The sequence below is a fragment of the Micromys minutus genome, assembly GCF_963924665.1.
Source record: "Micromys minutus genome assembly, chromosome: 12".
Taxonomy (NCBI): domain Eukaryota; kingdom Metazoa; phylum Chordata; class Mammalia; order Rodentia; family Muridae; genus Micromys; species Micromys minutus.
In genome coordinates, this window is record NC_137981.1 from 19,545,159 (window position 1) to 19,565,994 (window position 20,836).

The 20,836-nt window shown below is 45.4% G+C and overlaps 1 protein-coding gene across 5 annotated transcripts in view; it reads right to left on the reverse strand.

The window, feature by feature from the left end:
- Positions 1-637: 637 nt before the first annotated feature.
- Positions 638-20,836, reverse strand: part of FBXO34 (F-box protein 34) — a 70,065-nt gene continuing 49,866 nt past the window's right edge. For 2 of the 5 annotated variants that reach the window (XM_080925932.1, XM_080925934.1), the window contains 2 exons: positions 15,687-15,780; positions 8,040-11,094 (listed from right to left, as the gene is read on the reverse strand). In XM_080925932.1, coding sequence (XP_080782058.1) covers positions 9,006-11,084 — 2,079 coding nt within the window. In that variant the 5' untranslated portion in view covers positions 11,085-11,094; positions 15,687-15,780 and the 3' untranslated portion in view covers positions 8,040-9,005. Of the gene's footprint in view, positions 770-8,039; positions 11,095-15,679; positions 15,781-20,836 lie in introns of those variants that run through there. The other 3 variants (XR_013975269.1, XM_080925933.1, XM_080925935.1) reach the window with 3 other exon arrangements.

Sequence of the window (20,836 nt, forward strand, 5' to 3'; positions counted from 1 at the left end):
GCTGAGACTGAAACGTCCAAGTGCGGTTGATCAGAAAGAGGTTTTCTAAACTTCTGTTGTATTACTGCAATAAATCCTTTAACAACACTTTGCTGTGTGCGCCTTCTTCCAAGTTGCTGTTGATTTCTGCTGCTGCACCGAGGTAGCAGCAGGCGTGCAAGCTAACCCTGGAGCACTTCATACCAATTAAGAACTTTTTGCTAGGCAAGAAATTTGTTTTTAAAATGACCGGTTATTAGGTTTCATGATGGCTCATCTTTAGCAAACAAAATACTTGTTTATCAGTTGTGGGTTTCATTCTCCAAAAGGCAGGTGGTTCTTGATCTGGAAAGGAGTGAGCCTCTGAGGTGCCCACATGGAGTCTGTTCTCGGGCCTTGAGGAGTCTGCAAGCTTTCAAGAATCCTTTTTGCAAAATTCCCTTCCACAGGTACCAGCGGCTTCCAGCCAGTGAAGGAGCTGGCTAGAAGTGGAGGGGGACAAGAACTGGGGTAGAACCATGGGACCTGGAGGCGGGACCCCAAAGGTGACTCGTGGGATGGGAAGCTCTGCAGAGAGATGTGGGCTCCAGAAGCAAGTTACCACGCAGTGTATGAAGGGAAGGGGAGACTTCTCACCAGTTAGATTTGTCCAGTACAGGGAGTGAACAGTGGGAAGGAAAGGACAACTTGGGTGAAGGTGCTTCAGGACAGGAAGTCTGAACCTAGGCTTGGTGATGTCTGAGCCCTCAGCTGTAAAGCCACCTCCTCACGTATCTGGAGAGAAGATATCCTGGAAAAGATCAAGAGAATTTTTTGTAAACACAAGACCCACCAGGGTAGCAATTTTAAAATTATTTTTTTGTGCATGTATGTGTGGGGCCAGTGCACAGGTACATGTTAGAGGTCAGATGGCAACTTTGGGGAGTCTTTCCTTCTATGTCCAAGGGATTGAAACAGGTCCGCAGGCTTTCTGGCAAGTACTTTCACCCACTGGGTTACCTTGGCAACCTGGGCAAATTAAAGAATTAGACCAGCAAATCAGCAAGGGGGCACGTTGTTTTGTTTGTTGTTGTCTAGTATTTGTAGGAAGGAATACAGAGTACTTGGGTGCGAGAGGGTATAACACTTAAAATGATGGCTTAGAGGTCAAGAGAGCTTGCAGCTCTTGCAGAAGACCTTAATTCAGTTCCCAGCATCCACATGGTCGCTCACAACCATCCACACTCCATTTCCTGAGGATCTGTCACTTTCTGGGTTCTATGGCATCAAGTATGCATGGGCTGCAAATACACCTATGCCGGGAAAGCATACACACAGATATGTCTTATAAAATATCTATGTACCTACTTTCTGTGTAGACCAGGCTAACTTCATACAGAGATCTGCCTGCTCCTGTCTCCTGAGTGCTGGGAGTAAAGTTATGTGCCACTGTGCCCACTGTTTTTTTCCCAACAGCCACAAATTGACCATAGGTTCAAGGTAAGTGATGAGAATGGGCTGGAACCAATTGACGTATTAATGATACTCCCAGCACCCACATCATCTTCCATACTTATGTTACCTTTGTAAGTGTTCTAGCATTTACTGTGACTTCCAGAGACACCAGGTGCTGAGGAAACTGCTATCCTACAAGTTTAATAGTATATTATTTTTCTAAATTTAAAAATATTTTGAAGGCATTTCTGGGGCATAAACAAGTACGTGGCACTTGGGTGCTTGCTAATCGGTTTGGCAGCAGTAGCTGGAAGGCATCTCCAGTGTGTGGTCAGTAGTGATGGGGGCAGGGGGAGCAGGACATTAAGGAAGGAGGCTGACCAGTGTTAACAGGGAAATGCTCATGCTTTTGGTAGGTACTGCTGGTCATGGCTTAAGGGAATTCTGTCCTCTTGATGGCCTTAGAGAGAGACTCCCAGAACTGAGTTTCCACTGCACTCAGCATGTCCGAGATACTTGCTTGTTCCTCAATTTCTGCTGGGTCAGCCTGTAACCGCAAAGTGAGCGCCATCTAGGACCTTGGTAGAGATTGTGCCCCCAGAGTAGTGCCTGAGGCCCACAGAGTCAGCCTGTCTTCTACAGCTCTTGAACTGTTGAAGATCACGGGGTAGAGCTGCACTGAAAGGGGGAATTACAGAACCTACATGTCCCCTGCTCCTGCTCTCACTGAAAGAAACTGTCTACTCTGAAATTGGAAATATCTAAGTACTGAAGGCCTCTGAAGAGCCTCAAGATGTAGGCAATAGGTTCCTTCTAGGCACAGAGGAGGAAATTCTCCAGTGTCCTTTAAGGAACTTTATGTTGGGGAAAGTGTCTGGTACAATGGCCGCATCCCTGCTTTGTATACTCTCTACAGGAGGCATTCTTGGGTTATCTCCTGCTTACCTCCTACAGAGCACTCCTTCATGCTTGATGGCTAGGAGCCAACTGGTGATGCCCCTGTCTCATCCCGTCTACATTTTCCATTCCTCTATACTCAGCCCTTGGTTCTGTCACACAGCCCTTGCTACCTTCCACTCACCTGGGCACTCCTACTTCTAGGATGAGCCTTGCGCTTTGTTCTCCACAGAGAGGAACCCCTAAATGTTTGGCTAGACATGGTAGGCTATGCCTTTAGTCCTAGCACTGGGAAGGAGAAGTGTGTGTAACTCTGAGTTAGAGGACACCCTGGTGGTCTACAGAGTGAGTTCCAGGACAGCCAGGGATACTAGTGAGGCCTTGTCTCAACAAACCCCCTGGGGGGTTTAAAGGTGTGGCTCTGCAGAGGGCCAGAAAAGGGCCATAGGTGAGGGGGCTGGGCTGAAGGCCGGTGTTCTGTTCTTGCCCTGGGCTTTACAAATACTGCGGATGGTATGTCCACATCTTATATTGAACACAAGCACTTAACATTTTCTATCTGGCTACTTTTTCTTTTAAAAGAACATCAGCTTTTCATACTACGTAACAGAGATCAGTAGCAGGTCATAAGATTGAATGCTTGTGGTTCGGTGTGGGTAGAAGAGGAAGGAGGAAAGTCAGTTGAAGAGCACAGCAGATTGTGTACCGCTGCTGTTCTTCCTGGTGTCTGCATACTGCTCACCACCCTGCCTCAGCAGCTAGCCTCCCCGGCTAGCATACAGCATGCTGTGCATTAATAGCTGTCTTCTACCAAGTGGTAGGCACCACATTTGAAAGAGTAGTTTTGGGCATATGCCACTTTCCCTCAGTGTTCACTTGAGGACCTAGTTCCTATACACCATTTCAAAGAGAAAACATTTAGGGGCCTACTTGATTTTATTTTTGCAAACCCAACCTAAAAAATAATTTGAGTTTTACATGTACTTTATGCTCACTGTAACTATTAAGATCTTAATGTACACTATCAAACCTTTAAAAAAAACAAGTACTGACAAAAATGTATTCGTATACTTTTATGCAAAAATGCCTAAAATCTGTACATTTATCTTTGTTTTTTAAAATAAAGTTGTTCAATTAAAAAAAAAAAAGAGGGCTGGAGAGATGGTTCAGCGGCTAAGAGCACTGACTGCTCTTCCAAAGGTCCTGAGTTCAAATCCCAGCAACCACATGCAATGGGATCTGATGCCCTCTTCTGATAGCAACAATGTACTCATATAAAATAAATAAATCTTAAAAAAAAAGAAACACAAAACATTAAAATGATCTTATATATAAAGTAGATTCCCAACTTAAAGGACCAGAAAATATTTTTAACAAAATTATAGAAGAAAACTTCCCTAACCTAAAGAAAGTGATGTCCATGAACATAAAAGCCTACAGAACTCCAAATAGATTGGACCAGAAAAGAAATTTGTCCTGTCACATAATAGTCAAAACACAAAATGCACAAAAAAGAATATTAAAAGCTGTAAGGGAAAAAATAATTTGAGCTGAGTGTGATGGCACATCCCTGTTAATGTCAGCACATGGAAGGAGGTGCTATTCTAAGTTTATCATGAGAACTTGTCTTTAAAAACTCAGGAGGGAGCAGGTGTGGTAGCTCACCTAGCACCGAGAAGGCTGAGGTAGAATGACCTCAAGGTTATCCTGAGCAAATTGAGACCCATCTCTAAATTAAAACCCAACAAAGCAAGCTTTAAAAGGGCAGGGAAACAGCTCAGTGGTGAGCTGTCTGCCTAGCGTGGCCCTGGGTTGGACTCCCAGTACTAGAATTAGAAGAAAAACCAAACCCTCTAAAACAGATAGATGCCTTTGTAGAATTTGTCTCTAAGAGACCTTAGGACAGCAGTTCTCAGCCTGGGGGCAATTGAATGACCCTCTCACAGGGGTCACCCAAGACACAGATTTTCATTACAATTCATAACTAGCAAAATTACAAAGTAGCAACAAAAAATATGGCTGGGGCTCACCACAACTTGAGAAGGTATATTAAAGTATCCCAGCGATAGGAAGGTTGAGAACCACTGGCTTAGGAAAATGTGGAAAAGCTTTCATGTCTTTTTTTTTTTTTTTTTTGTAATTACACAAACTCTTATTAGAGGGAGTGTGTATGCTGTAACCAGCATGTAGAGATCAGAAGACAAATTTGTGCAGTTTATTCTCTGCTGGCCTTTTTGTGGATTTCAGGGATCAAAGTTTGGTTGCCAGGTTTGCAAGCAAGCACCTTTGCCAGGTAGCAGGTTGTCGCCTCACTGGCTTTAGTGGGTTTCCTCCTCTGTCCTGTAAGGGCGTCGTCTCTGCCCTGTTCCACTTCTCTTCCTAGTGCTAACTAGTGACTCTGTTCCCCACGCCTAACGAGGCCAGCCACCTAGAGTGGGAGACTACAGCATTAAGGTTCTGTGTCAACAGCTAGGCACAGATAAACTCAAGGCACTCAAGGGTGCCTAACCGCAATGTTTGCTCTTCCCATGAGGCTTTGCAAGTATCAGCTGTGGCCATGAACTTCCATAAAGTTAGGAGTGGTGTATGTCAGAAAGGATGGTGTACTTCCGGCAGGGGCACTTCATTAGTTCTGAGATTCTAACACTAGCTTGTATACAATTCCACTGTGTGCTCAACATACGATTACAGGACTCTATAGCCAGCTGATAACATTCACTATGGACACTGTTCTAGTGTGAAGAAGGATTTAGTGTCAAATGACTTTATGGCATATGTGAAGCAGTCTGTGGATGAAGAAAGAAAAATAGCTAAAGAATGGCAGCAATTGAAGGTGTGGCAAAGAGCTGGGAGTACTTGTGTGCAGTTGTCCAGATAGCCTCAAAAGGCTAACAGGCACTCAAAGTCCACATTGCAGAGATGCCCAAGGCCAGGCCATAAGCACTGGCCCACAGCCTGCTGCTGGGAGCTACTGCAGTGGCAGTCTAGAGCAAGCCGCTGCAGCCACAGCTCCTGTAGGAACTAGACAAGCCTGGTCTTCTGGGATCTGCGATGTCCAGAGGCAAAGGTCCTTTTAAATTCTCTTCATGTTTCTCATCCTTCATAGACAATTATGGAATGAGCCAGAGCCGCCCAAACCTGCCAGCACTTGTATTGAATTGGTACTAGCAAGCCAGATCTGCGACTGCATGCTTGTGATCCAAGTTACTCAGAAAGCTGAGGCAGGAGGATCATAAATGTAAGGATAACTTAGGCTACCTGAGATGATCTCTTAAAAATGTAAAACAGGTTGGGAATTTGGCTAAACTACAGATCAAACACGGGATGTAGTCATGGAGTGTATACTGTATGAGGCACTGAGGGTAGGTGCTCGCACTAGCTATCCTGTGAGTCCAGGGGAACCTCCAGTGATAGAGGGGCAGCAGATGCTGCAGCGGGGCCATCAGTCACACTGGAAGCACATTGTGTTTAGGGGTTTTGTTAAGAGGGCCTCACTATGTGGCCCAGGATGGCCTCAGATGGTCCTACTGAGTGCTAGGACCACAAGTCACATGCTGCCATGCACATGTATGATGCACATGCCCTTGGATCCTTTCCCAGCCGGCACAAGACAGAGTGGCATGGGGACCCAATTCTCAGTTTCAACAAAGGATGGGCTTGACTTGAGAGGTGCAGTAAACACTAAGCCTCCTGCAAGAGCGGAGAGCAGGCATTTTCTTTGGCTGGGGTAGGGTAGAAACCCAGCCAAAGAGTGTTTATTCTGTGGTCCTTTGGCAGTGCAGGATAGAAATACCATGGCACTATGTGAGAGTGGGCCATTTTCCTGGGAGCTTCTGACAGGTTAGTCAGGGTTAGCACTGACTGCTCTTCCAGGACTGAGGTTTAGTTTCCAGCACCTACAGGACATCTAACAGCTGTCTGTAACTGACTTTACAGGACATAATGCCTTTTGGCCTCCACAGAACAGCATGCATGTGGTATACAGACCTACACACGCAAACCCTTAAAACCAAAAATCAAAGAGTGGATTATTTTCACATTCAACACTAGAGGGCCACAGAGTCTCAAAAAGCAGCATTACATTCTGGCTGTAGAGTCCAGCATGGGGGGTGAGGTGGGGTTGGTGTTGGTGGGTGGCAGATGCCACCAGCAGAAGCCTTTGTTTAGCACTGGGAAGCATGTCCTTGCCACGGTTCAAAGCATTTCTGAGGTAAAGCCAAGTGAGCTGGGGCCATCCTATGCCCCTGCTCTCAGTGAGCGCAGCTTCACACAGCTGCTAGCTTGTGATAACCGGGTCAGAATTCTGACTCATGAAAACCCTGAGTTATTTATCTTGTGCACTCTTGTGGGAGAACCACAGGCAGGAAAGGTTGCACACAGTGCATGAGCTACATCACACCCTTGGTTGTCCTGTGTGGTGTGTTATCTCCTTTAATCCCAACTGAGTCACCACAAACTCACAGGACACCCAGATTGCCAGTTTGGCCCAAACCAACAGCAGATGTCTTGTAGATGAGCTGTTCCCAGCCTCTTGTGTTGGTGTCAGACCAACTCTGAGTCTCCAGTTGTCAGGGGTGGCCTCCCTGGCATGGGGTCACTGCAGTTTCAGCCTGCTCTCAGCAGTTACTTCAAAGGATAAAAGAAAAACCCAGAGATGGCTCAGCAGTTAAGAACCACAGACCAGAGTTTGGCATTTGACACTCATAACTGCTTGTAATTCTAGATGCAGGGCATCTGACACCTCCTTCTGGCTTACAAGGACAAATGCACTCTCTTGTGTACACACACACACACACACACACACACACACACACACACAGCCACTGACCTCATGCCCCTCTCATTAACACAGGCCAAGCTGGCTCAACCTAAACGCCATCGTCCCCTTTGCTCCCTACAGGTCCTGGCCAAGCGTGCACCCTCCTCCAAGGCAGCCACATCCCTCCCTCATCACTCGCCCACACTTGTCATCTGTTCTTGCCTGCAACTCACACCAATAACAAGGTTTTCTTTCTGTTTTTGAGTGATTCATTTCAGACCAATCTGGCTTTTGTTTTTTTTTGAGGCCCAGCTTTCTGTCCACAAGCCTCAAGATTCCCAGTGGCTTCTATGTGAATCTGATGGACAGGCTATGGATATTCTTGAATATTACTTTCCTATACAGGGAATATGGCAGGCACTGGGCACATTAAAAATGTTAAAAGGCTATAAAAATTTAAACTTACAATTTAAGAAAAGATGGTCTTGCGATATAAAAAGCCATCATCCCTTCTACTAAATAACCTTGTTTTAGGGTGCATCTGAAATATCTCCTCTTGGAACCCAGACATGTCTCACACAGCAATTCCTTTGCCTCAGAGCTGTGGGATCACAGGCATGAGTCACTACAAGTGGCTTGAAAACAAAACTTCAACAGGTCCCTAACAAGGGAGCTGAAGAGGTGACTGCAGTTAAGAGCAGTGCTGTTCTTCAGAGGACTGGGGCCTGATTCCCAGCAACCACACGAGGGCTTACAAACCTGCTCAGACCCCAGTTCAAAGGGATCGGATGCCCTCTTCTGGCCTCAGCTAGCACAGGCAAGCATGTGATGCAGACACAACTGTAGGCAAAATACCCAAACACATCAAAGGTTTGTTGTTGTTTTTAATTACAACTCAATACATAAGAACCTTCGAAACCCTGGCATACCAGCGTCTGGACAGGTGACTTAGGCAGAAGAATCTGGTTCAGTTCATTGGGCAGCTCACAAGTGCTGGCCACTCAAGCTCCACGGTGGTGACCTGCCCTCAGTGTGCTCACACTCTAGAGCAAGCTCATGCACATGCACAAAAGAAATCTTTGGGCTGTAATGGCTCAGCAGCAAAGAGAACTTGTTGCTCTTGCAGAACACCCAGATTAGATTCCCAGGACAGTTCTCACAGGGGTCTAACACCCTCTTCTGGTCTCCTCCAACATTACCTGTATTTACATGAACATTCGTAAAGTTAATAAAATCTTACTGTAAGACCAGACCTCATTTAAAATGTTTATTTTTTATTGAAGTTTTTTTTTAAAAAATTTAACCAGACAAAAGGATGCACAACATTTTAATCTATTATATGATATTGTCATATTCTGTGGTGATTATGTTTAGTCAGCTGTTCATAATATACATTACTGAATTTTAATCACGTTATTTACAGAGGGGCCAAAGCACTCATCTACAGGTAAAGGCGCTCGGGTTTAATGTGCACGTTCGCAGCCCTATGCAAACACAACCATTATATACACTGTAAACACCACAGGGCACACCCGTCTCCAGTCACCATTCTCACAGGAACAAGCATACAAGGGCTAGGGTAAGGTGCCTGGCTTTTCTTTTTGAGGCATACATAATTCCCAAAGGTTTGCTCTCCTCACTCCAAATATAGAGCCAGTGCTGGACCACTTCAGGATCCCCTTGTGGAGACTGTCTGGTGACCCCTGAATGTCCTTGATGGAGGAAAACAGGCAAGAGTTCTTCACAGCTGGATAGGTTAAATGTGAGGCACCACTATACCAAACCATGGAGCTAATTTCTTGTGCAGCTGGCAAACAGTTTGAAATGCCTGAGCAATGGCAGTCAGATCTGAGCAGAGATCCAGAAGGGCTGGGCAAGGTTGCACCGCTCAAGGCTGACCGGGTGCTTCACAGTCCCGTTGCCTCCCCCGTGGACTTCAGTACTCCTCTTCTGGCTCACTCCCTCTTGATTTCTTATGGATTGCCCGATTAAAGCTGTGGCAGGCAGGTAACCAGTGATTGTCATGAAGGCCTAACTTACAGCCAGGAAAGCCCTTCTGAGACTGGTGGCAGCACATCCAGTACCCAGGCCCATAAGGCAATGCCTGGCAATAGGGTTTGGGGTGCCACCGGCACAGGGACACATCCCCTTTCACATACTTTTTCTTGCACTGTTTGCAAGGGTCTTCTCTATAGCGTGGGTCTCGGACCCACCGAGAATCTGCTGGCCTGATGTTGTAGTATTCAATAATGGACTTGAAGTAGCGGCAGGTACATTTAAGAATTGCTAAGCTCAGGGTAGGGAGTAACCTGAAGATTTTCACCATGATGTGGTGAGGCAGGCATGCCATGTACTGCTGAGGTTCCAGAAGTTGCTGGATTTTAAACCTGGTCTCCAGAAAGTCCTGAGACACCTGCTTCTTGCAAGTGGCTGCCTCAAGTACCTCGAAGGTACTCCCTCCCCCCGAGGCTGCTGGGACGAGTGTATCCACAGAGGCACCTTTCTCCTCACATGCACTGCTGCCCTCAGCAGCATCTTGAGGCTGACTGCCCTCTGATGCCTCTGGTGCTGGGTGACTCAGCTGGGGGTGCTCCTGCTGGTCTTGTCCGGGTGACAAAAAGAACAGCATCCCAGGAAGAGGCTCTTCAGGGGAGTCTAAAGCAGATGTCTGGGCTTTCTCTACTGTGCACACAGTGATGCTGATGCACAGAGGTTCTGGTCTCTGCTCAGGATTGTGGTTTGTGAGAGTCACAAGCTCTCTACTTATACAACTGACAGCATCTGTGGGCAACTCGTCAAATTCCTCTGCCATTTCTACATCTTCCCGGCTGCAGTTTTTCACAGCTGTTTGCTGACCTGGCTCTAAATCTGTGCTGTCAGGGTGGAAGCCCACATCTGCTGGCAACAAGGGACAGCCCTGAGAAGTACCATCCCAGGCCTGCTCCCCTGCCGAATGATGGTCAGTTGCAGAGGGTCCTTCACCCACAGACTGCAAGGGGTGCACCTGAGGGTCGGGTGTGTCTGCGGAGCCCTCTTCATTTTTGTCACCGGCCTGAGAACCATTTGTGAGCAACACCCTGCCTACATTTCTACGGAAGCTGTTATTCCGGGACAAGCTCCCAGGTTCCCGCTGGCCCTGGTGCTTCAGGCACTCAGACTCCAGCCTGGCTACCATGTCAAGGACACGGACTGGCTCGTTCTGGGATCTGCCAGCCTCGGGATTTTCTCTTTCCTTGGGTTCTTCACAAGTTTCTGGAGCAGAGAAGGGCTCAGGAGCAGGTGGTGTACCCCGGGACTGGCCAGAAATCTTCACAATGGCAGGAGGACTTGGGCAGTTTTTTGTGCAGCTGGCTAGCAGAGCAGTGGCTCTCTGCTCAAGGAAGGCGACCATCTGTATCACTGACAGAGGCCTCGCAGCACAGACACCGTCCCCACTGTCACTCATGTAATGCACAGAACAGTGCTCGACGCCACACACAAATGGCTCAGACTGGTAGCACTGGCTGTTAACCTCTCTCATCATTTCTAGCTGTAACTTGGCTTTCTTAAGATCCCCTGATTTTTTCCTTCTTTTAGTGGCTCGCCCATCGATATCCCAGGAACTCTTTATCTTCATAGAGCCTATCCTATTGCTACACTGGTGGGCTGCAAAGAATGCAATTTTCTCCTTTGTGTTTCCAGGCTTGACAATAGCCCAGCTCCCGGGCAGGCCTTCTTCACTCTGGGGCACTGCTGCAGACGGCACATTCTTTTTGGCTTTAACATTCAAGCTGTTCTCCACAGGGCTCTTCCCACTCATACTGCACAGAACATTTGGAGAAAGGATCCTAAAAGGTTTTCTAGATGATGCTTTGACAAGGGAGGCAGAAGGAAAGGCGGTCGGTTTCATGTAGTCGGCTCTGCCCTTTTCATCACTGTTGGTGTCTCTGTGGCTCATAGGTGTTCTCGGCGCTTCCCTGCTGATTTCCAGAGGGCGATCTTTCTTTTGGAAGTTCCAGTATAGCTTAAGGTGCATAACAGATGCCCTGGAACAGGAGAGAACAGAGCTGACTTAGGTATCTTGCTGCTGCTTCTAGCAAGAGAAATGTATTTTCTCAACTTCCAACATCTTTACCAAAAGTTGTATTCTGGTTCGTTTCTAATGCACAAATCAAGCAAACTAACCACTTTCTGTGGAATTAGCAGCCTGAAAATTAGCTGATTTTGAATGATACATTATTGAAAGGACTACTAATGTAAATTAATCCTTTAAAGTTCAGTTTCCCGAAACTGCTTTTTTTCTTTTTTAAATCAAACGTTAACACAGAGATAGGAACTATTAAGGAGACTCCTCTATATTCACTATGTTGTTTACTGTTTTGTTTTAGGAGACAGGGTTTCTTCATGTAGGCCAGGCTGGCCTTGACTTTCTGATCCTTTTGTGCCTCCACAGTCCTGAGATTATAGACAGTGCTGGAGTCAGACTCAGGACTCTGTCATGCTGAGCCAGCATTCCACCAGCTCCAACAGTACCGTCCTCCTACTTAGGAGGAAAGGACAGGGTTTCTTCATGTAGATGCTGGTCAAACTTGTGATCCTCCTGCCTCAGCTTCCCTCAGTGCTGGAACTTTGGGCCTGCATACCATGCCTAAACCTAGTAGATTGCTTTGTTTGGTGGGCTTGTTTGTTTGAGAGAGTGTCTTAGTATGTAATCCTGGCTGGCCTGAAATTCATGAAAAATGAGGCCCTAATATATTTTATCTTTATCTTTCCAATTAGTCACAACTAGCCTTTTATTGGTTGCATATAAAAATAACTATTATTTCTTCAACCATTCCCATAGTGTTGGCGATTTTGCTGTTTGTAACTTGTCAACTCGCCTGTCATGTGCTGTGACTTTCTAAATAATCCATTCATATGAACTATACATCCTTACTGACCTGTGGCTAAGACCAAGTACCAAATCTTAGCTATTGAATCTTCTGTAGCTATCTTAAACAAACATAGAGCTAATTCAGACAAAACAAAACAATAAAAACATGGCCCCTTCTTTTCTTCTTTCCTGGTGGGGTGATTATGGGAGGCATTTCAGAGAGACAGAAAGAGGGTTACTTGCCACTGGCCTGTGTCCCAATCTCACTCAATGACTGATTAGATTAGCTAGAGAGGATGGATACAACTGGGCAAGGTACTTTTCTCTTGGTCTGAGTGGAAATGTTAACTAAAGAGTTGAAACACTAGATATAGTCCAATAATCCATACCCTTTCTAAAAATCTCCCTGGGATTGAATAGAGTGTGTTTTCGAGGGTTGTCTGGTCTCCTGTAAAATAATCCTATCCATGTAATAAAAGATCTGCAGTCACACACTTGTGGAGTGAGGCCACACTTTCAGACCTATACATGGAGAGATCCACTCTGGCTGAGATTACTGTGTAAGACATGCATCCTGGGGGCAACTACATATAATCCGTCCCACAGGTCCCACATTTTTGAGCACCGGTGACAGAGCAGCCTTTACCTACGTTTAGGTCAAGAGATGACTGTAGAACAGATGTCCTTTACCTTTCATTTGAACGCCTAAGCTTTTCTAGCACAGAAAGTGCCTTTTAAGGATTTTTTTGTACATTTATTTCAATATAAGCATAGGCACAGGCTGTGCAGTGCATACGGAGAAGTCAGAGAACAACATGCAGGAGTTCTTTCTCCGCTTTCCCATGTGAATTCTAGGGATTAGCTCAGGCCTCAGGCTTGATGGCAAGCACCTCTGCCCAGGAGCCTCTCCATCCTGGAGTAGATCTTCAGATCACTGGGACTGGTCTCTGACACCTCAAAACCCAAGTGTGGTAGAGATTGTCCCCTTTTCTGGACCATAACAGTTTAATATGCGATAATTTAATCTTCCCAAAAGAACTGTCCGGAATTCTTCAAGAAAAAGATGATACATAAAGAAGTGTCATACTGAGTGCTGCCTCTTTAGCCAACTATGTGCTAAGTTTTCGTATCCTCCTGTAAGTGAAATGAAAGCAGGTTGGGGGGACATAATAAATGATCACATAATGACCTCTTTACAGAGCACCTGTGAATAAACGTAAACTTCAGCTGTGTGAGCTGCTTTGTACTGCACAATGTTTTCCTTGCCTCCCTCACCCACACAGTATTTTAGGATCTGTGTGTTATGCTGGCTAGTTTTATGTCAGCTTGACACAAGCTGTAGTCATCGGAGGTGGGGGACCCTTATCTGAGAAAATGCTTCCATAAGATCAGGCTGTGTGCAGACAAGCCTGTGGGGCATTTTCTTACTTAGTTATCAATGGGGGAGGCTACAACCCAGTATGGGTGGTGCCATCCTGGGCTGGTGGTCCTGGGTTCTATAAGAAAGCAGGCTGAGTTAGCTACAAGGAGCAAGCCAGTGAGCAGTTCCCTTCCATGCTCTCTGCATCAGCTCTTGCCTTCATGTTCCTGCCCTGATTTCCTTTGATGATGAGCAGTGCTGTGAAACTGTTTGTTCTCCAACTTGCTTTTGGTCACAGGGTTTCATCCCAGTATTAGTAACCATAACTAGAACATGTCAGTTATTAATAGACATTAATAATTATTATTAAATAATTCAAACTAAAGAAACATTTGAGAACAAATTAGTATAGTTAGGGAAGGTTTTTGTTTGCACATAATCTGTAAAGTCTGCTCTACTGACAGCAGCTGAATGAACAGTTTTAGCAAGATAAATTGTAAAGGAGGAAAATGGGGGTAGAGGTGTTCAGAATCCACCTGACTGCTGGGGAGGGAGGCCTAGGAAGCACGTGTTTGTGTTGCTGCTGATTGAAGACTGGGAGGAGGAGTGTCAAGTTTTCCCCTTCCCTTGGTGGACACTCAGCAGTTTTGAAACAAAAAAGACTTAAGACTACAAGACTCTTAGTTTTGGTTTAGACCCGTGGTTAATTAAGGATATAATGCAGGGTACCAGCATCTGGTACAAAATCCCCCAAAAATAAAAACAGATGGCAGCACTCTGCCTACCTCATCCCACGCTAGAACAAGCACAGAGGAGAGCACCATCCAGGTTTCTATGGCTGCCAGGCTCTCCATCACCTTATCAGAATCTTGCAAGCACTCCATCACTGAGCTACACCCCCAGTCTTCACAGTTCTATTATAAAAGGTTGCTGTAATTAGCCAGGCATGATGGCACGGTTCCAGCGCCTTACGTAGACACAGAGGAGGAGAGCGGGGACAAAGGGCTGTGAGGACACTGTTAGCTGGCGGACACCCTCAGCCACAGTGATTCTGAGACCAGGTCGGGCTACATGACCCTGCTTTAAACAAAGTCTGTTACACTTAAGCCCTCCTCTCTTGTACGTAAAGAAACCGCAAAACCTACACCGTACCTACATAGCAGCTTCTCAGGCTCTCAGAAAGGTCTTCAGAAATTAAGCTGTCTGGGATCATTCATCAGTTTTACTAGGATTAGGCCCAGATTCTGTTTTAAACCTTGTACTAAGGTTAGCAAGAGCCTTGGTAACTGTGTCCGTTCCATCCAGCAAAGGGAACTGGGGGCTTTGGCTTTGGGCTGAGGAGGTTATCAGGAGTGAGGCAGAACTTCGTAACAGGAAGCTAAGGAAACAGTCTGTGCAGTAGCATAAATACTAACTGGGTAATAACTGGGTAAAACAAAGCAAAACAAAACAAGATATATCTTCTTGTCTTTCTCCTTGACACAAACTTAAGTGAACAGGCTTTTTACCGCCCAAGTCTTCTACCTGCTCAGATTCTTTCTTTTCTTTCCTAGCTCTTAGATAGTAGAGGCCTTCAAGGGTCATTCTCATTACGGACCATGATTCCTTTAAGGTGATGTCTAGATGGCTACTCCTAGCTCTAATTAGCTCCCACACATGGTGACTCTCCATCCTGCCATTTCCCGTGGCGTACTCGCCTACCTCCAGATTCTACTGTGTGGTAGGCCGGCTTGATGTCAGTATGAGCCTAAGTTACCCACACTAACAAACTACGTCACTAATATCTGCCCTCCTGTGCCACTGGCACAGCTGCTAGGTGAGCAGCCATCTTGTACTGGATGGCCTCGGGTCATTCTGTCAGCTCTTCCTGCTTTGTCCTTCCACACTTCTTACTTTGGAAGCTTGTTCATAGAACTGCTGGGATGGGACCAGAAAGAGGGAAGCTAATCACATCATAAGACAACTGTACAACAATGAGGTTCATAAAGCACAACATCAGGATTCCTTCACATGAACATCTACCCTACAAACATCTATTTCCTTCTAACTACTGAGAACTAGCAATCTGTCGGGACTGCAGACTTACACGGCCGTAAGACAGACACAGTGACTGCTATAAAGACACAGAAAACTGAACAGTTGCAACAGACCCTGACAGGTTATGTAGCATGCTACCGGTTCTGTGAGAGTCAGGAGGGAAGGAGAGAGGAGTGGGCGTGAGAGGGGAGGCCCCTGGCACTGAGCTAGAAGTGAAGCAGGTCTGAGAGGCTTGACTCTCTAAGCTAAACCCTGAAGGAAGATGTACAAAATGGATGTTTTGGGGAAATGCAGTAAGTAAGAAGAATGTGAATTAAGAGACTAAGAGTAGAGACATGGTGTGTAAATAGAAGATTCTAACCCATTACAATTAAGAGGTGGAGAAGCATCCAGGATCCTCAGGGTTACGGCTGTGACAATTGCATGAAGAGCGGTTCCTCTGGGTGGATGGACCGGTCAGATCTGCAGAAGGGGAGGGGCAGAAGTAAGTTCAGTTTTTCAGAAATGCGCAGCTTGAGTGCCTGCAAAACAGTAGATAAGAGGTCAAGTAGACGAGCAAAGATGACGAAGACAGCTGCCACCAAAGCATTTCAGAAAGAAATGCGTTGTCTGAACAGAAGCGTCCCAAGACTCTGTATGACAAACATGTCTATAACTTGTATAGATAAAATGTGTAAAAATGTAATATGGTAGTGCATGCTTATAAGCACAACTACTGGTAAGTTGAGGTGGAAAGATGAAGAATATCACGAACACACACACATACACGCACAGTTCTTATCTCCAAAAGCCAAAACAAACAGGACTCATCACTGGCAGACCTGTAACAGCCCGTAGTCCCTCACATGTTGAAGAGTCAATGTTTGATGATCAGTTAAAAGGCGGACTGTGGTCAGGAGAAGGGAAAGGCTAGTGTTTTCTGAGGACATGTCAGCTGTTGGTAGAGACCCTGGTGCTGCCTGTGAGGAACTGCAGCGCAGAAAGCCGACAGCCCTGATCAGAGCAGCTTTTGGACACTCAGCTGGGAGGTACACCTATCACACTCAACTTTCAGGATGTGGTGCAATTATCTGTTAGGCAATTCAAACCCAGACAACTTCACACAGTGATAGCCAAAATCTAGTTTTCAAAAGCGCCACATATTCTGGTTAGACACTGTATATAATTCCGGCTCGTAGAAACCTGGGAGGCAGGAGAGATGTCAGTGGTTAGAGCACTGGCTGCTCTTGCACAGGGTTTGCTTCCCAGAACCACAACTATGTTCACAATCATCTGTAATCAATTCCAGGGCATCCAATGCCAACAATACCTGTGTGGGCAGTAGGTATGCACATGGTACTGGTATACATACATACATACAGGCAAATACTAATACACAAAAAAAGTAGGAAAACTGTCATCTAAAAATAGTGTACAACCACAAAGTTAAGACACAAAGGATTAAATTTATGTTAGAAAATGGGCAGAATGTGGCAGGTCAGACTTGTAATCCTGGCTTTCGGGTGAAGCAGGATGGCTCAGCTCAAAGTCAGCCTGGCTGTATTACATTCCATGCCAGCCTGGGCTATGATATGAGACCTGCCTCACATACGCCACACCTCCAACCCCCATCAAAAATTGTGTATGAACACCAAACCATGAAAAAGCCAAAGTAATTTTTCATGTGTATGATGCTGGGACGCTGACTTGGAGCCTCGCACATGTTAGACAACAGTGACCAGCTATACCTCTAGCCCTTGGTCTTGGTGTGCAGTCCAGGGCAGACTCCGCCTACCTCAGCCTCATGCGCTACGGTGCAGGTTTACTGCCATGTAATAACTATGTAGAGGGATCAATGCGTTGTGAATAGGAAAAAAAGGTTGAGAGTTTTTGAAGACCCTGTCTCAACTGTTCAAAAAAAGGCTTCCAGAAAATATGGGCTGCATCTTCTTCACCAGAGCATCACACAAATGGTTTGTAGTCCCAGCAACATACTTGTGGGGGGTGGAGGGGGGTGGGAGTCCTAAATCTGTTTAGTTAAGAGGAGGAAAATGATTTATCATTCATTCTGATTGTCAACTTGATGGGGTTACAATCAGTCTGTGAGGAGCTTCTAGATGAGGTTAGCTGAGGTGGGAGAGCGACTCTAATCCGGACAAAGGCAGTTCTGCACTCCTTGCTCTCCTGCCTTGGCTCCTGACCTTGTAAGCAGCACCTCCTGCTACTCCCCTTTCATCTGCACCATCAACTGGAGCTGAGAATCAAAGTAAATCTAAATCCTTCCTTAAGTTGCTCTTTTCAGGTTTTTTGTCATGATAACAAGACAAATAATTACTACAAGGACTTCTAGGAACCTTTGGTCCTGATAAAATTAAGACTATATTGGGAATAAAGCTACAAATTAAGGGCTGGAAAGATGGTTTAGTCGTTAAGAGTATATTAAACACTTAGGAGGCTAAGTAAGAGAATCAAGATTTAGAGGCTGGCCTGGCCTACAAAGTAACACAACAAAAATTAAAAATGCCTACCACAGGTGGCTGCTGGGCATGCTAGCACACACCTGAAGTCTCAGCTACTCAGGAGGATGAGGTAAGACTATGTTAGCTCCAGAGCCAAGGGCCAGCCTGGACACCACATCAAGGCTCCATAAACAAAACACCAAAGTAACAACAAAAACCATCTAAGCTCATGCACAGTATAAACAAATTACACAGGACGCTGAGGGCGTTCATCAGGACAGCTCTGCCTCTACCATGACGTCATTTTCTCTTCCATGCACACCAGAAGAGTGATGGGCTCACATTATCAGATCAGTGAGTCTCAAAGAAGGCACAAGACTCACTCCACCACTACTAAGTGGAAACGGTGCCAGGACCAGGAGGGTAGGAACCCAGACATAATATAGGTGCAAGACAAAATGCATGCTACATCTAGGCACTGACATGCATCCTGCTCTCACAGAACACAAAAATCCTGTATGTGAGAAAACAGCCTCTTAAAAAGAGCTCCAGAAGACCAGGTGAGGACTTCATGGGGGAGGAAGCTCGGCTCTTCCTTTTCGGAAAGCAGTAGTCTTGAAGTGCCCAATACCTTCTGACCTCCCATGTACCCAGGATATAGACACCTGGCCTTACCCATTCACATGGCTTTAAAGGAACAGTCACCAAAGCCTTTATGGTTTAATAATGTATAGTGAGAAAAAATTAGTTATCTCTTCAAAAATAAACCCAAAGACCAACCAAATAAGAAACCAGGAAGAATGGCCTTTGAAACATGCAGCTCCAAAGAGTTTGATGTTCATAGCTTCCATTTTAGAACTGCCTCAAGGTTGCTGTATGAATTTTATACCATAAATAAAACAAACTAAATGCCCCAAATTAAGTAATTTATAGTAACTCCATGGGACAATGGGATAGCTGAGCACAGAACTTCCCTAGATTAGCACTTGACCCCACAGCCTCGTTTTAAGTCATTCCACCTTCGTGAAGGCCCTCTTTTTAAATGTAGTCAAATTCTGAGGTACCAGACAATGGTGGGAGCATAACTCCTAATACCAAAGCATATATTTAAACTTGCCAGGTTTAACAAGCCTTGAAATAACACAAAAGGAAAATAACAAATGATTCACCTGTGGCCATACACACCTTTAATCCTGGCATGGGAGAGGTGCAAAGGGTAGATCCCTGAGTCTGAGGCCAGCCTAGTCTACATAGTAATGGAAAGAGACAGGCCAGAGAGGAGGGAATGGGAGATTAGAAAAAGGAGGAAGAGGGATGAAGGGAAAAAGAAAGCAGGAAAGCTAGCTGATAGAGACTCTAATCCAAGAGTACTCACGAGCTCCCTGCTGGGAATATCTCACTCTATCTCACTCACTAAAAAACACATATGGAAAGGAAAACATGTTATCATTCATGTTAATTAAGGTGTCTTTTATATCAAGTACTGTGATCATCTAACCTTTGTTTTTCCAGTCAGTAAATCCTTTGAAATACTGATCAAAGAAAGCAGACCACTCCTGAGGAAATGGTGCATATCTTCCAAGCCTGTCACTGTTTCACAAGATTCACAAACCACCCCTCTAAAGTTTATCAGGGTCCAGACTTACGTCATGGAGTGCTGATTTACAAACCCCTTGTTTGGGCGAGGGCTGTGACTCATGTGGCTCAGTGCTCTTGTGGAGGAAGCCCTAGGTTTGATCCCTAGCAGAGCCGGGATATGGTGGCACAGCTGGGAGACAAGGCAGTCAGACATTCAAGATGGCTCTAGATATACAGCAAGTTTGAGGCCAGCTTGGACTACATGAGACCTCTCATAAATAAACACAAAACAAAAAGCCTCCTAAGAACTGAGCAAGCCTGATAACTTGAGTCTGATCCCAGGAACCCACAGTGGAGGGAGAGAATCAGTTGTTCTCTGACCCCATGTGTGCTATATACAGAATATACACACAAGCACAAACTCAAGAGTAAACATTTCTTAAGTGCATGTCACTGAGACCGCCTTGAGAATTACAGTGCATGTAGCAACATGTACACATTTAGCTCCTTCTCCAAAGCACTTGACGTAGCACAATCATCAACTCAGTAATCAATCTTAAATACGAGCCAAGACTATGGGGCAAGAGGAAGGAGAAATAGTCTTCAAAAAAAAAAAAAAAAAAAAAAAAAAAATGAAATCTATGGCTGGAAAGAGGGCTGTGTTGGTAAAGTGGGCTTGCCTCACAAGCACAAAGGCTGATGGCCAGGGCTGGTATAAAAAGCTAGTGGACGTAGAAGAGCGGACTGATGGGGCTCACCACCAATCAGCGTAGCCGACTTGGCAAGTTCCAGGCCACTAAGAGAATCTGTTTTCAAAAACAAGGTAGATGGAACAACACCTATCTATAGTTTTCCTCAGGCCTCTACACATGCATACACACACAAGTAAATGCTCACGTGTGTGTGCACACATACATACAACCTAACTGCAATGCTGGCTGTAGAGGCTAGAATAGAGAAAGTATGTAATACAAGTCACCAACAGCTTATTTCAGCATACCAAACTCAGCCAACAGAGACACTGCACTGTGAACTCCTAAGAGCTGGCTTGGATTCTCAATGTGTTCAGGAGTGAGTCTGACTAGTTTAAAAACTACTGCCCTGGAGCCTTGTTCTTACACTGTTGGATGAATGAGTGGTGCATTCTACACGAGACGGCCTTAGTACAGAAAGGAGGGCAAATGTGATATCCACCTGCACTGTCTGAAGTGGCTCAACCACATCACTCTGGCTTTGTATTAGACTCAAAGTATTAGGGTACCACAATGAAGCACAAAACAAAAAAGGCTTCTATTCATTAGAAATATTTATCACACAGTTGTTTTAAAAAAATGCTTTAAAATTTTAAATGCTGGTAAATTACTGAGAAACAAATTCTGGGCTGGTGACATGGCTTAGCGGTTAAGACGCTTGTGGCTAAGTTTCACGACCTGAGCTCCATCCCCAGAACACACATGGTAGAAGGAGAGAGGCAATCTCCAAAAGTTGTCTTTTGATCTCCT